We start from the raw sequence: 12181 nt of genomic DNA, 5'->3' as shown, positions 1-12181 counted from the left end.
AACTTTTGGATTTGGGGGATTGGATTTACTTCTTCTCTATAGTTACTTGTGTAACAGTATAGAATGATTGTTAAATGTAACAGTTTTAACTCTGTACATACAGAGAATCAGTAAGTGGGAGTATTAGCAGGTATTGGTAGAGAACTGAAGGAATAGACAAAACTTAGTGTGAGTAGAGTCTGTAACAATTTCCACTGCCTGACACTTGGTCCTAGGAACTAAAGATCAAAAAAACTACCCGGAATTAAAGGCTCGTGCTTAAGAGTCAGGAAGAGGCAGGAGATTGGTCACTTTTTAGATGGATATTAGCACACTTTAGCTATGGGTAACAGGCAGACAGTAGTATTAACATCCAGTATTGAAGATCCTGTGATGTGGTTAAATATTGCTCGGGTTTTTTCTTTGAGCTCAGGTTTGCTTATCTACCTCCACCTTGACTGATGGAATGAAGATGATAGATAAACTTGATTTAGTCTCTGCTGTTAGTTCCTGATGAAACAGACATTTTGGCTTAACATAAGTAAGTATTAATAACTTTTTATTAAAAGCTGGATTCAGAAGACAAGAAATAGGAATATGAAACTTTTGAGTAAATAATTTTTTGTCCAGTCATCTTATATTGTCTGTACAAACTTCCTCCAGAACTTCAGCACTCTAGTATTAAATATAATTATTGAAAAACACTTAAAATCAGGATAATTGTTAGTAACTCTATGTAATTACTTTCTCCCTGGGTTAATATTTAACTAACACAGAGTTAAGACATCTGTGAAAGCCTAGTTTAGATCAGCTTTGTTGTATTACAGCACAAGAGAGATGAATAAATGGAGTAACATTTTATTGATCAGAAACAATACTTCTCTCAGCAATTAAAATGCATGATTCATATAAACAAGGTGAAAATAAAGAACAACCAAAAAAATAACTTCACATTTTTTCCATTTTGTTCTTAGTGTAAGCAATAAATACAATGCCATAGCTTCCATTAATCTTATTTACATTGTACAATATGTGGATGTTGCCTGATTGCCAGCCCAAATGTTTCTTGACATCAAAAGGAGTACATTTTGCAGCATTTCTACAGCCAAATACTCTTGTAGATCACCACCATGAAAAACTGCATAACATAAATGTCAATGTTAAACACCTAACTGAGGGACCCTGCAATGCAGCCATTTATTAATTGAAGACAGTAGCATTAAAAATAGACATTTTCTCTCATTGAATCATAACATGCTGGTGTTACAGATAACAAATATAAGAAAACTATTGCTGTAGCCCCTTTAGATTGATACAATAAATCCTCACTAAATAAAAAAAAATTAAGAAACAGCAAATAACAACAGGTAATAAACAAATAATAATCTGCATGTTCAAAGGAATCTCACAGCCCCACCAAAAGAGAGTTTACTTCCATCCCAGAGAATTCAGATATGGACTACAACATTCTGTAAAGTAGAAGAGAGCCATGAGAAATTAGCATAAGGATTTGATTTTAACTTATGGTGACAGAAAAACATTTCAAGAAGCAGACCCTTCTCTTAGCTATGTAGGAACTGAAAAAAGGTGAGGTAGGAAGACAAAATAAGGAATTGGTATTTTCCAATGCAAATTAGAAATCAGATTATCTAACTTCAGCAGGAAAGGGGAAATACAGCTCTGCTATACCATGTGACCCTTCACAGCCACAAAGATTTTCTTGCACATCCAGCTGGACGTGTTTATTTCCAAAGTGAAGATGGGGGGGGGGGGGAGTGTGTGTGTGTGTGTGTGTGTGTGCGCGCCTAGAAGCAAGCTGTGATTGTCCACCTAGAAGTAGGATAATTTCTGTATAAAAACAATTTTCCCTCCTAAATTACCATTACAGGTTTCTCTAATAGAGGACAGAGAGCAATTAGAAATATATATTTGGTATTAAATGACAAAATCTATAGTTTGTTAAATTAGAACTGCCTCTCTGAGAAGGAAGCCTAATTAAAGTCTAAACCAACAGCTCTGTGTTAATTACAACAACAACCCACCAGGTACCATGAAATAATAGTCTAATAATATGCCATAAAGGACTTACAGCACACTAAAATGGACAGACACCTGTTGGGGCTTTGAGTCTCAGTGGTACCTGTAGATTCTGCAACGGGAACTCAAGACAGATTTATAGCAGCTGATGATCTGGTCCCACAAATGTAAAGCTGCTGCAGCAGAGCAGGGATTTTCTGCACCACTGATATTTTCAGAACATTGCACAAATTTTAAGTAACACTATACAGATCAGCAAGCAGAGCTGTAAGCAACCTCTACTCCTGTTGTAGCAGACATTGTTTCTGTCATTCTTACAATTTAAGAGACTGTGACATCTGATTGCCAGATCTCACACTACTCTACACTACACAATTCAAGAGATTCTTCAAATCATTCCAATCAACTGACCAGACAGCATTGCAGACGAGGAGAAATCTTTATTTGTGCATCCTAGCTGAGATTCTATATTGTGAAACTAAATCATTAATAAAAGACCTTCTATGTTCAAACTCCAGACATAAGAACTGTAAAAAACTATAGGAAGGTTCAAGTGGCATGAACTTGCCACATCCTCCTAATGGTTTTTTTTTCTAAATACAAAGCATTTAAAGCCTTTTGAAGTCACAAAGTAATAAACACCATGACAGCAAATTACCTAGACACTAATGAAGCTTAGAGAAAAGCTACTGACAAAAATGTTTACATGTCAAAGTCAAGGTGTTTTGTACACAATAATTCTGTATGCAAAATTATTTAAAACTGAAGTGGTCTCAAAAAGAACTGTCTTCCAGTTTTTTTGACTGGCCTACATGCACCAGATCTATGTTCATTAGCAAAACAGTCTGAGTTCCAGCATCTACTTTTTCTTCTACTTAATTTTGGTTTTTCCCCACTTCAAGTAGACTTATCTGCAATGAAAGGTATAAAAATTTTTCTTACATTTGTAATTTTCAGTGAACTCACCTCGTTTCATGCCCTCATTCTTGAGCATTTTTGTCATTTCACTTAACAGAACTACTCTTTCTTTAAAGGGTAAAGATTTAACAAAAACATAAATTTTTAAAAGGACACGTTTTTCTCAAGACCTTCCTGACAACCTCCTAGTTTTCAGTGCGACCTTTATGCAGCAGCAGAACCAAAGAAACAATATATAAAGTACTGTTCTTAGCTAACTAACGGAGACATTCAGAATCAACCAATCCAAAATAATACTGAAATTCTCAATCCATAAAGTTTTGAACCTTTATAATAAAAAGTTTATACTGGATTTTCCAAATAATGAGAATTACTAACATTAGTTTGCTTGATTAGTCTGAGTCTCACACACTGGCTTTAAAGGTAGCAGATCATGTGCACTGTGTTCAGTCTTGCATGCTTATCTCAGACACCAAAACCAGCCACAAAATTAACCAAAACTTTGCCCCAAGAATAGGAATAAGTTATCAAGCATATGGCCAGGGAAATACTTAGAAGTAAAATCAGAATAATGCTACAAAAAATTCTGTACATGATCTCCAGTTGAGTAAAGTCCTTAAGTACACAGTGAAGTTCCACCCGCTGCAGGTACTACGAGTGTCTGGAGGGACTTAGAGTGACTCAGGTTACTCCTTTTCTCTCTGGCAGTGAGGCCTCATCAATCTTGACTTTGTTAAATCCAGAAGAAACTTCCATACACTTCAGGAGAAGGAGACGCTTCTGAAAATCCTGAAATAGCTTAAATAAAATTGCTGAAATCTTGGTGCAAGGTATTACACTGCAGATTAGAAGTACATCAAGACTCATGCTGGAAGTGGGGTCTCTGTGCTTGATGTAAAAGAGTGGGGGGAAAAAAAAACCCAACTGGCCAAACCAAAGCATCAATCTCTTTAACCAAAACAGCAGTATCTGTCTTTGAATCTGTTATCTCAGACTACCTGTCAGGCTTTTTTGACAGCCAAACAAATGCTGAACCAAAAAAAGAACCTGGAAAACTTCTTGTTATTATTGCACCTACTTAAACCATTTTGCTTTGTTCTATTTTAGGTTGAATTAAGACAACAGAGTATTGTATTTACACTCTAAAATTCTATAGGCAAATGAAGTGGCTTCAACACAGCACACTCTTATACAAACTTCCAAGAAAATAAGAAATCCTTCATTGATTCCCTTTGTACAAAAATTTGCCAACTTTGTCTACACAGTAGAAACTGAAGAGGCAAAGTTTGTATCCTTATATAAATGCACATATATATATATAGATATATATGTACAGCTGTCCATACTGTATAGATACACAGAAACACAAACATATCTATATATGCATGTGTGTGCATATATATACACACACACACACACACATATGTATGAGAAACGTGTTGGTTTAGTTTGCATCATTCAGGAGCATAACATATCCCAAGTCAGGTAACATCTTCTGGCCATGAAGTCACTGAATCAGCTGTGGATTCCCGTGGGCACAGGCCAGCTTGGGCAGCCCATCAGCCATAGAGCTTCTCAGTCTTTAGCACCATGCTGTCCATGTCGTGGTAGCCCTTGCCGTTCAGGTGCTCGCTGGTGCAGTCGTGGCTGTAGCCGTAGCCCTGCACGTCGCTGATGGTGGACACGGTGTAGGAGGCTGTGCGCATGGCGTCTGAGTGGCTGAAGCTGTGCTCAAACTGGATCTTGTACTGGTTCCAGTGCCTTCGCAGAACAGCCTGCACCTGTGCCCCGAGACAAAACAAATGCACATAAACACTGGGGGACAGCTCAGGGGACTTTGTTCTTTGATGCATGAAGGACACAGTAAAGGCGTCTCAGCAAATTAGGCAGTAAGGCTCCAAAATTCTGGACAAGGAGGGTACCTACATACATGCCATTTAGTCCTTGAGATGTTCTGAATTATTCACAACTTAGGTAAGCATTATTTTTCAGCAAATTTGGTGTGAAGTAACAGCATTTCACAATTGTAGCATACTAGCTGCCTGGAAAAGGCTCAGGTTACAGAAGGAACAGCAGCCACACAATTTTCTGCTTCCTCCCCTGTGAACTGCAGTCCAGTGTAGACAGATCAGAAATAGAGGTGAAAAAGGTAATTTCTGTTCACCGTTATTTTCAGAAGGCCACATCCTCAGCAGCTGTGAATTCATTTACTCTCAACAAACCATAATTTACATTTACTATGATTTTGGCACAAGCCAGTCTTTCCCGATTTCTGACCATACCTTAAGCAAATGACTAGCAGGACAATTTCCTGAACACCACATTTCTACCAGAGTTAAAAATAAAGCTGATAAAATAGCTGAAGGCCCTGTTGGTTTACATGTCTCCACCAAAAGGATGTGATGTTTGTCATGGCCTTCCTCTCCTCCAATATGGTTAAACACCTGTGCACATTGGAATGATGAAGTGTCACATTCATGAAATTCACACGGAATTAAGTCTTTCAGGGGAGAGGCCAAGTGGGGAATGCTAAGAATGGTAATAGCTCCTGTTGTTGCTTTTTCCAGACATTTTCCTATGTTAAAAAAACTGCCCACAGATCATGAATATTTAATTTCCTTTTCAGCCAAACTTTGTGCAGAAAGCACTCCTGCATTGACTAACCAGTGAATAGTGACTGCCCCAAGTTAACTGTTTATATTGTGGGTAAATATTTTTAGGATTTTCCATGTCTTCAGGGTTTCTTTTATGTTTGCTTTACATTTCCCTCACACAATGGCTCCTTTTGTCTAATTTTACTCTGGCTTTAATAATGAAAAATAAAAATAAATACAAGAAAAGGGATGTAGTTTTTAGGCTTCCTGCAGTCTGGTATCAGAAACCTCTGTTTAAAGGAGAACTTCATATTTCTCAAATCTTTAACAAGGAAATATCAGAGTAAGGAAAGAAGTATCAACCAATTAACGTAAGAAATCAGCATTTTAGAGCAAAGGAAGTGCTCTCTTACTGCTCATAAAAACTTTCTAATCTACTCTAAACATCTAAACAAATCTTCAAACACTGAGAAATCAAATACCTTAATACTTTTGAGTTTCAGCCCTTACTGCTTTTCATATCAAAATTCTGAATTTTGTCAGAGTCTAAAGGCAGAGTTCTTGTTTCAGCATCGGAAGGTTTTGATTAATTAATATATGCATTGAATAGAACCTTAGAATAGAACCAATACAGAACCTTAAATCTTCGCACAGGTTGAATCCATCTCCTGTAACCTATCATAAAGCCAAGACAAGAAGCATATTCAAAATTCCAACTTTTCCAAGAGGAAAGCTTGGAATTTAGTTTGGAATCAATCAATCTGTGTTCATCACTAAGCTATGTTCTATTTGTTCTCCTTTCACAGTCAGTTACTTCAATAAGGTCAGAGTTTGAACATAGACACACATGCAAAAAATTACACATTGAGCAATTTTCACTTTAGACAAGACAGGCTGGAGGTGGGGAATATGCAAGCAACTGGAGCTAAATGACTTAGCAAGGTCAAAGAAGTCTCTTGGCAGAGCTGGGAGATAAACTATGCTTGCCAAATTGCACATAGCCTTATGCACTCCAGGCCTCTCCCACACATCTCCTGGTTCCTTCAGTAACAATTGTTCATCTTATTTTCACTTGTTAATAACATTTGTTAACTAGTCCTAAAGGATACACTAAGGATTCCATAGCTCCTGAGAGCCACAAGCATCCCTGCAAGACAAGTCCCTCAGGGCTACTGCCAGGGAAAAGAAGTCCAGCTGCTCCATGCCAGGGACAGAGAGCTATAAAAAGTGTTTCCTGTACAGGGAAACAGCATTTCCTCTCTGCTGCCCCAGTGCCCATCACGCTCTCTTCTTCATGCATTTCTAACTGAGCCATGTATTCCTGGCGTTCTTCCCAAAGCCTCTCCGTTACTGCTGAATCAGGACTTCACCTCCTTCCTGCTCTATGGCTGCTCTTGTAGGGTGTTATCTCCTTTCATCTATTATGACTTCCAGTCTTCTCTAACCTTCCAATCATTTATAGAAGAAAATGGGAAAAATCAATTACACTCTTTAACAATATATGTGTCTACCCACAAAGTGAGAGTAGAATGTTTATCACTTTCTCCTCCGCTTTGACCAGTGGCATGGAACATAAATTCAGCTCAGGAGGGGCAGAACTTTGTGACTTTTTTACAAGAAAGAATATTAAGGAAAGCATTTAATGAAAAATATTGAAGTAACAGAATTATATTTCTCAGTCATTAACAGAGATGCTGGTTCCAGCTCAAAGAGTCTTTCTTTCTTTCTCACCTTATAACTTAATAATGGCTGGATTTGATGAGTTTGCAGGAAGGACTCCTTCCAGGCCTATAACATTAGTAGCTTGATGTTGAATATCGGACAAATTAAACAGCTCAGTAACCAACTAGGAGAAAAAAACCCCCAAACCAAACACAACACAGCCTCATCTATCCCATCTATTATTAAACAGACTGTATAACCTTGCAAACCTGAGACTCTCATCTTCATGGCAACATTTCTGTAGAGCAGCGAAATGAAAGAAAAAAGCAGACAAAGCCCACAAGGCTTACACAGATCACGTAGGTCATTATAACACCTGCTATTAAAAGTTCAACAGGAATCTTCCTAGTGATTTATCAGAGAGCTGGGACAAGCTTTTCCTCTGACCACAGCCTGTATCACCCCAAAAGCCACGCCAAGCCATCTGAAGCTGGAAAATGCATCTTACTCTGTGGGATGCTGGCCCACAAGCAGAATGTGAGTGTCCTTGGGGAAACCCTGCCACAGAAGATCCAAGCTGAAGGGCTTGCACATACAGCCTGTCTGGAAGAGGTTTGTGACAAACAGCTGCAGTGCCTGTTAAGAACTGGATTTGACAGGCCATCCCTGGCTGCTCTGCTCAGCAAGCTGGAGATAGATGTTCCTTGGCTAAAGTCAGCAGGACATACCAGCTATTTTTCTTATATTTCTTAATTTATCTTCACTGAAGTTCTATCCTAGCAGATCACTTTCGTTCACTTTTTGGCCAGAAGTGTCTGCTTGAACAGATTTGGCTCCTGATATTTGGTGCAGAATACACTAAAATGTACAGTAACAGTTGGGAGAGGCTAAGACTTAGAAAGAAATTAGTGCTTTTAGCATTTTTTAATTGCTAATACCCCACTGGGAGTCTCTGCCCCACTGTCACTCCAGGTGTCAATTCCAATGTCAGCATCACCTTTAAACCAGAGAGTCAGTGCAGCCAAGTGCTGCCACCAGTCCCTGGTGCTGCTCCTTCCGTAGTCTCTCAGGAGGTGTTGCTGTGAAGGGGATGAGAAGCAGCCCCTGTGCGGCCCAGCATCCCCACGTGCTGGGCCAGAATCTTTTAGGAACCAAAGAAACACATTTCTTCTGTGCTGACATTTTTCCCTACCTACATTCCCCCCTGGATTTCCTTACTGGTACAGTTGTTTATAAAGCACTAAGTCCCTTCTTGAACAAGGTATACTGAAAATAATTTTAAAAAAGCAAATAGTGGTCATTGAAGCACTGAACCCAAAAGTGGTTTAAAAAGCATAAATTTCCATTCTCTAGAGAGCAAATACAGACACGTATGTGTAATTAAGTCAAGGTCTATGGGCTAAAAATTGAATTCCTAAATTAATAAATGTTAAAATGCCTAAGTCCACCTTTCAACATTATTCTGCCAGAAGATATTCAAGCAGTGATTCACTTATTAGCATTTGTAGGAGTTGTGGAAGAGCTCATCTTTTACCACTGATGAGCCCATGGTGAATTTAGGGGATGACTCAGGTTTGGTTTTTCTTACACAGCAGAAGAAGATATGTTAAAAAATATTTGAGTTTGTAACAATGAAATATTAACAGATGCAGGAATATATTTAAAAATTAATCTTAATTTAAAATTAAAAACAGCCTTGGAAGAGGCACAAGATTGAAGATGGAACTGAGCAGCGGACAATGTTGTTTCATAAAAAACTGCAGAAATTTCAAGGTTTTCCACCCCTCCTCCCTCATTTTCCACTGGAGCAGAACAAACTTTGATTTTTTCCCAAATACCTGTTTTTATAAGGCCTTCTGAACTGTACTATGGCATTCTGAAGGCATTCTGAGCATTCTGCTCTGTAGAAGGGAAAGAGTGTATGAAATGTCAATGCAGAGTGTGGGCAAGTGATCACATCCAATGCAGAACACTTAACAATGTTCAGCTTTGAAGCAAATGTACGAGCAGGGACTTGAACATGCATCTCCTTCATGGTAAATTCAGTTCAAGGCCCCTGTCCCAGGCCCACTGACCTCTGAGAAAGCCTATTTTCATCTCCTCTGCTCCTTGGCAAAAGATCAGTGAGACTTTTACATTTGGGTGGTGGGACACACAACAAAGACACAAAACCCTTCAAAGCCCATGGTAGTTTCATTGCAATTCTGTCAGCTTTGGACTTGGGAAGAGAAGGAAGGACAATCTATGAATCAATTCTAGCATTAGCCAAATATTTTCCTGTAGGTAAAAATTACTGTCCAGTAACACTACAGAAACACACTGACACAATTTTATAACATCTGATAACCAACCCTATTATGGTTACTCCCACATTTCTGCTGACAGCCTATAATGTAACCATACTAAAGGTAGAACAAATGAACAAACAGATGCATAGGAATAAGTATAGCATTGTAACTGTTCCTCTGCCAAAAGTGTTGGAAAATTACCAGTTAGTTCTTCAGTGGGGTAGTTATGTTTGTTTGTTTTGGGGTTGCTGAGATATTTTTTGCAAGCAAAAGCAACAGTAACAACTTTATATATATTTTTTTAGCCTTCCTACTACTTTGATCTCTGACACCAAGCCTCTGGAAGTGTACTGTCTACAGCCTGGAGCAAGAGTTTCTGTATGAAAGTCACTCTGTGCATGCCAGGGACCTTGATCTATCCAAGATAACAGCAAAGCTTGTTAGCTTCAGCAGGATCAATACCATCTATTACTGAAACCTGGCACAATCCTCTAATGTTAGAATAAGGTTTGTCCTTGGAATTGGCTGATCATGGCATCTTACACATGCACTTCTAACCAGCACAAGCTCCTGACCCGAGCACACCAAGCTGTTAAGGTCTGACTGTCGGAATGGTACTTTTCACTTGTGCTAAAAAACACTTTTCCAAACCTCAGCCTAAAATTTTCCCAGAGACCGTCATAAAACAATCCCAGACTCATAGAATAATTTTGGTTGGAAGGGACCTTACAGACCATCTAATTCCAGCCCCTTGCCATGGGATACAGCCATACCCCAGCCCAGCAACATGTCTGCAGTGTGTCTTGTTCCTGCTACAGAAGGACCGAACGATGATTCTCCAGGATAACATCCTCTAAAGTTTCCAACACAGACAAATAAACCTTCTGGGTGTTGAATTGCACTTCAGTGTTATGATATTTATTGGGACTTTATATCAAAATGACAACTGTCTTCAATTTCTTATATAATCAAGACAAATGTAGGTTGCTTAGCACCCAAGAATCAGTCTTAACACACTTAATGGTGCCACGAATGATGGCACAGTCCTTTCCAAGCTCTGCTCTTGGCATCCTGATGCTCTGTTTTCTTTTTTTGATTTAGACAAATTTAGACATAAAACCAAAAAAAAAAGTTAAAAATTACCACCTCCTTAATTGCTGAAACAAAAACATAGAAAAATTATTATAAATATAGTAAAAATTGTTACTCTACCTCGCCATTAAAGAAGCAGAAAATTGTAGCCACCAGTAGACCCTGTAAAATAAAAATAAAGATTCTGCTTTAATTCATGTGGATATGGGCTATTTCAGGTGTGAGATAATTAAAGGTTTCTGATAAAATTCAGATGTAGATAGCAGAGAAAATGCAGGACAAATATAAACATGATGAATTATTTCTAAAAATGGATCACTAAAACTATGGGGCCAGCTTTCTGCCATGTTGTTTCTTTCCTTTGAAAATCTGAAGGCAATTAAATGAAAATTCAGCATAGTGAGAAAGTCAAAGCCGTGTATAAAACTACTGGAGGAAGATCTTTAAAAACTGAAGTAACACAATCATTTCTCTTTTATTTGATTGCCATGCCAACTGCTCTGTAGCTCAGGTGAGCAAGGCCTGCCTGCTGCTTCCCACCTGGTAATGCATGAGGATGTGCATCACATAGTCATACACCTCCTCAGCGATCCGGCCCTCTGGTCGCCATGGGAACAGCACAAACTCGATGCCAAGGAGTGGGACAAGAATCAGGGTGGCTCTCACTGCTTTCATGTACAGGTTGGATTCAGCCTTGTGGGTGTCTTTCAGCTTGGTTATGAGAACACGAACGATATTCAGCAGGAAGAAAAGGTTCACCTGTTGGAAAAGGAAATGACACTGGGAAGGAGGTCTGAAAAATAATCCCACACGCTGATTTGTGAGACTGAAAACCAGACAACAGAAACTTACACTGCTTGGCTAGCATTGTGATTGTAAAAGAAATATCAATTAAACCTCTTTGAAAACACCTTTAAGTAACTGAGATGTGGCTCTAACTTCCAGTATCCACATACACTCCTCAAACTCTCTTAACAAGTGTGCATTCAGGTACCTGCCAGTGGTAACAACCCACTTTCTCTCTGCGGTCAGTAACAGTGCATTGGTGAAGGATTGGTTCTTCTCAGATTGGTCAAGAGAGAGGATGATGCTTTTCCCTCCTTGTATTTAAATACGGTTCTTCAAAAAGCTACTTTTTATTTTTCAAACATGAATTTGGTAAATTTATAGAGAAAAAAAATCAGAATAAAAAAAGACAGGCAAAATACTGCTACAAGGAACTGTATATTCCTCTAGACAAACAGTGGATTTGGCATTCTCACAGTCACCAATTGTTGGATCTTTTATTCTTTCAGCAGAGCTGCCAATGGGGCAAGCACTGAAATGATGCTCTATGTCATTCCCTTGCACTACTGAATTTGATTATTTCCATAGTTACTAAGGCTTTTCTTGTTAGGAATGGTTTGTCTCTGTTCCTTCAGTTTGACCAGAAAAAAAATCCCAAACTGTCATTGTGAGCAAGCACAAAACTGATACATACAGAGATATGAGGACGGATATACACACACACATATCCCCAACAGCCCAAGGATGAGTAACCAGAGCAACAGCTGGTTAGGGATGAGCCCATCCCACCTGTGTCTCCTGTGCAGCCCCTGGTGGAAGCTGCAG

At 38.8% G+C, this 12181-nt stretch overlaps 1 protein-coding gene across 1 annotated transcript in view; it reads right to left on the bottom strand.

The window, feature by feature from the left end:
- Positions 1-821: 821 nt before the first annotated feature.
- CALCRL (calcitonin receptor like receptor) overlaps positions 822-12181 on the bottom strand; it is a 63916-nt gene continuing 52556 nt past the window's right edge. The window contains exons 11-13 of the mRNA XM_010406489.4: positions 11111-11329; positions 10691-10732; positions 822-4715 (exon numbers count right to left, since the gene is read on the bottom strand). Coding sequence (XP_010404791.2) covers positions 4494-4715; positions 10691-10732; positions 11111-11329 — 483 coding nt within the window. The 3' untranslated portion in view covers positions 822-4493. The remainder of the gene's footprint in view (positions 4716-10690; positions 10733-11110; positions 11330-12181) is intronic.

This window comes from Corvus cornix, chromosome 7, assembly GCF_000738735.6.
Source record: "Corvus cornix cornix isolate S_Up_H32 chromosome 7, ASM73873v5, whole genome shotgun sequence".
NCBI classification, from domain to species: Eukaryota; Metazoa; Chordata; class Aves; order Passeriformes; family Corvidae; genus Corvus; species Corvus cornix.
The sequence above is the reverse complement of the archived record's forward strand: the minus strand, read 5'-3'. Positions and strand labels throughout refer to the sequence as shown.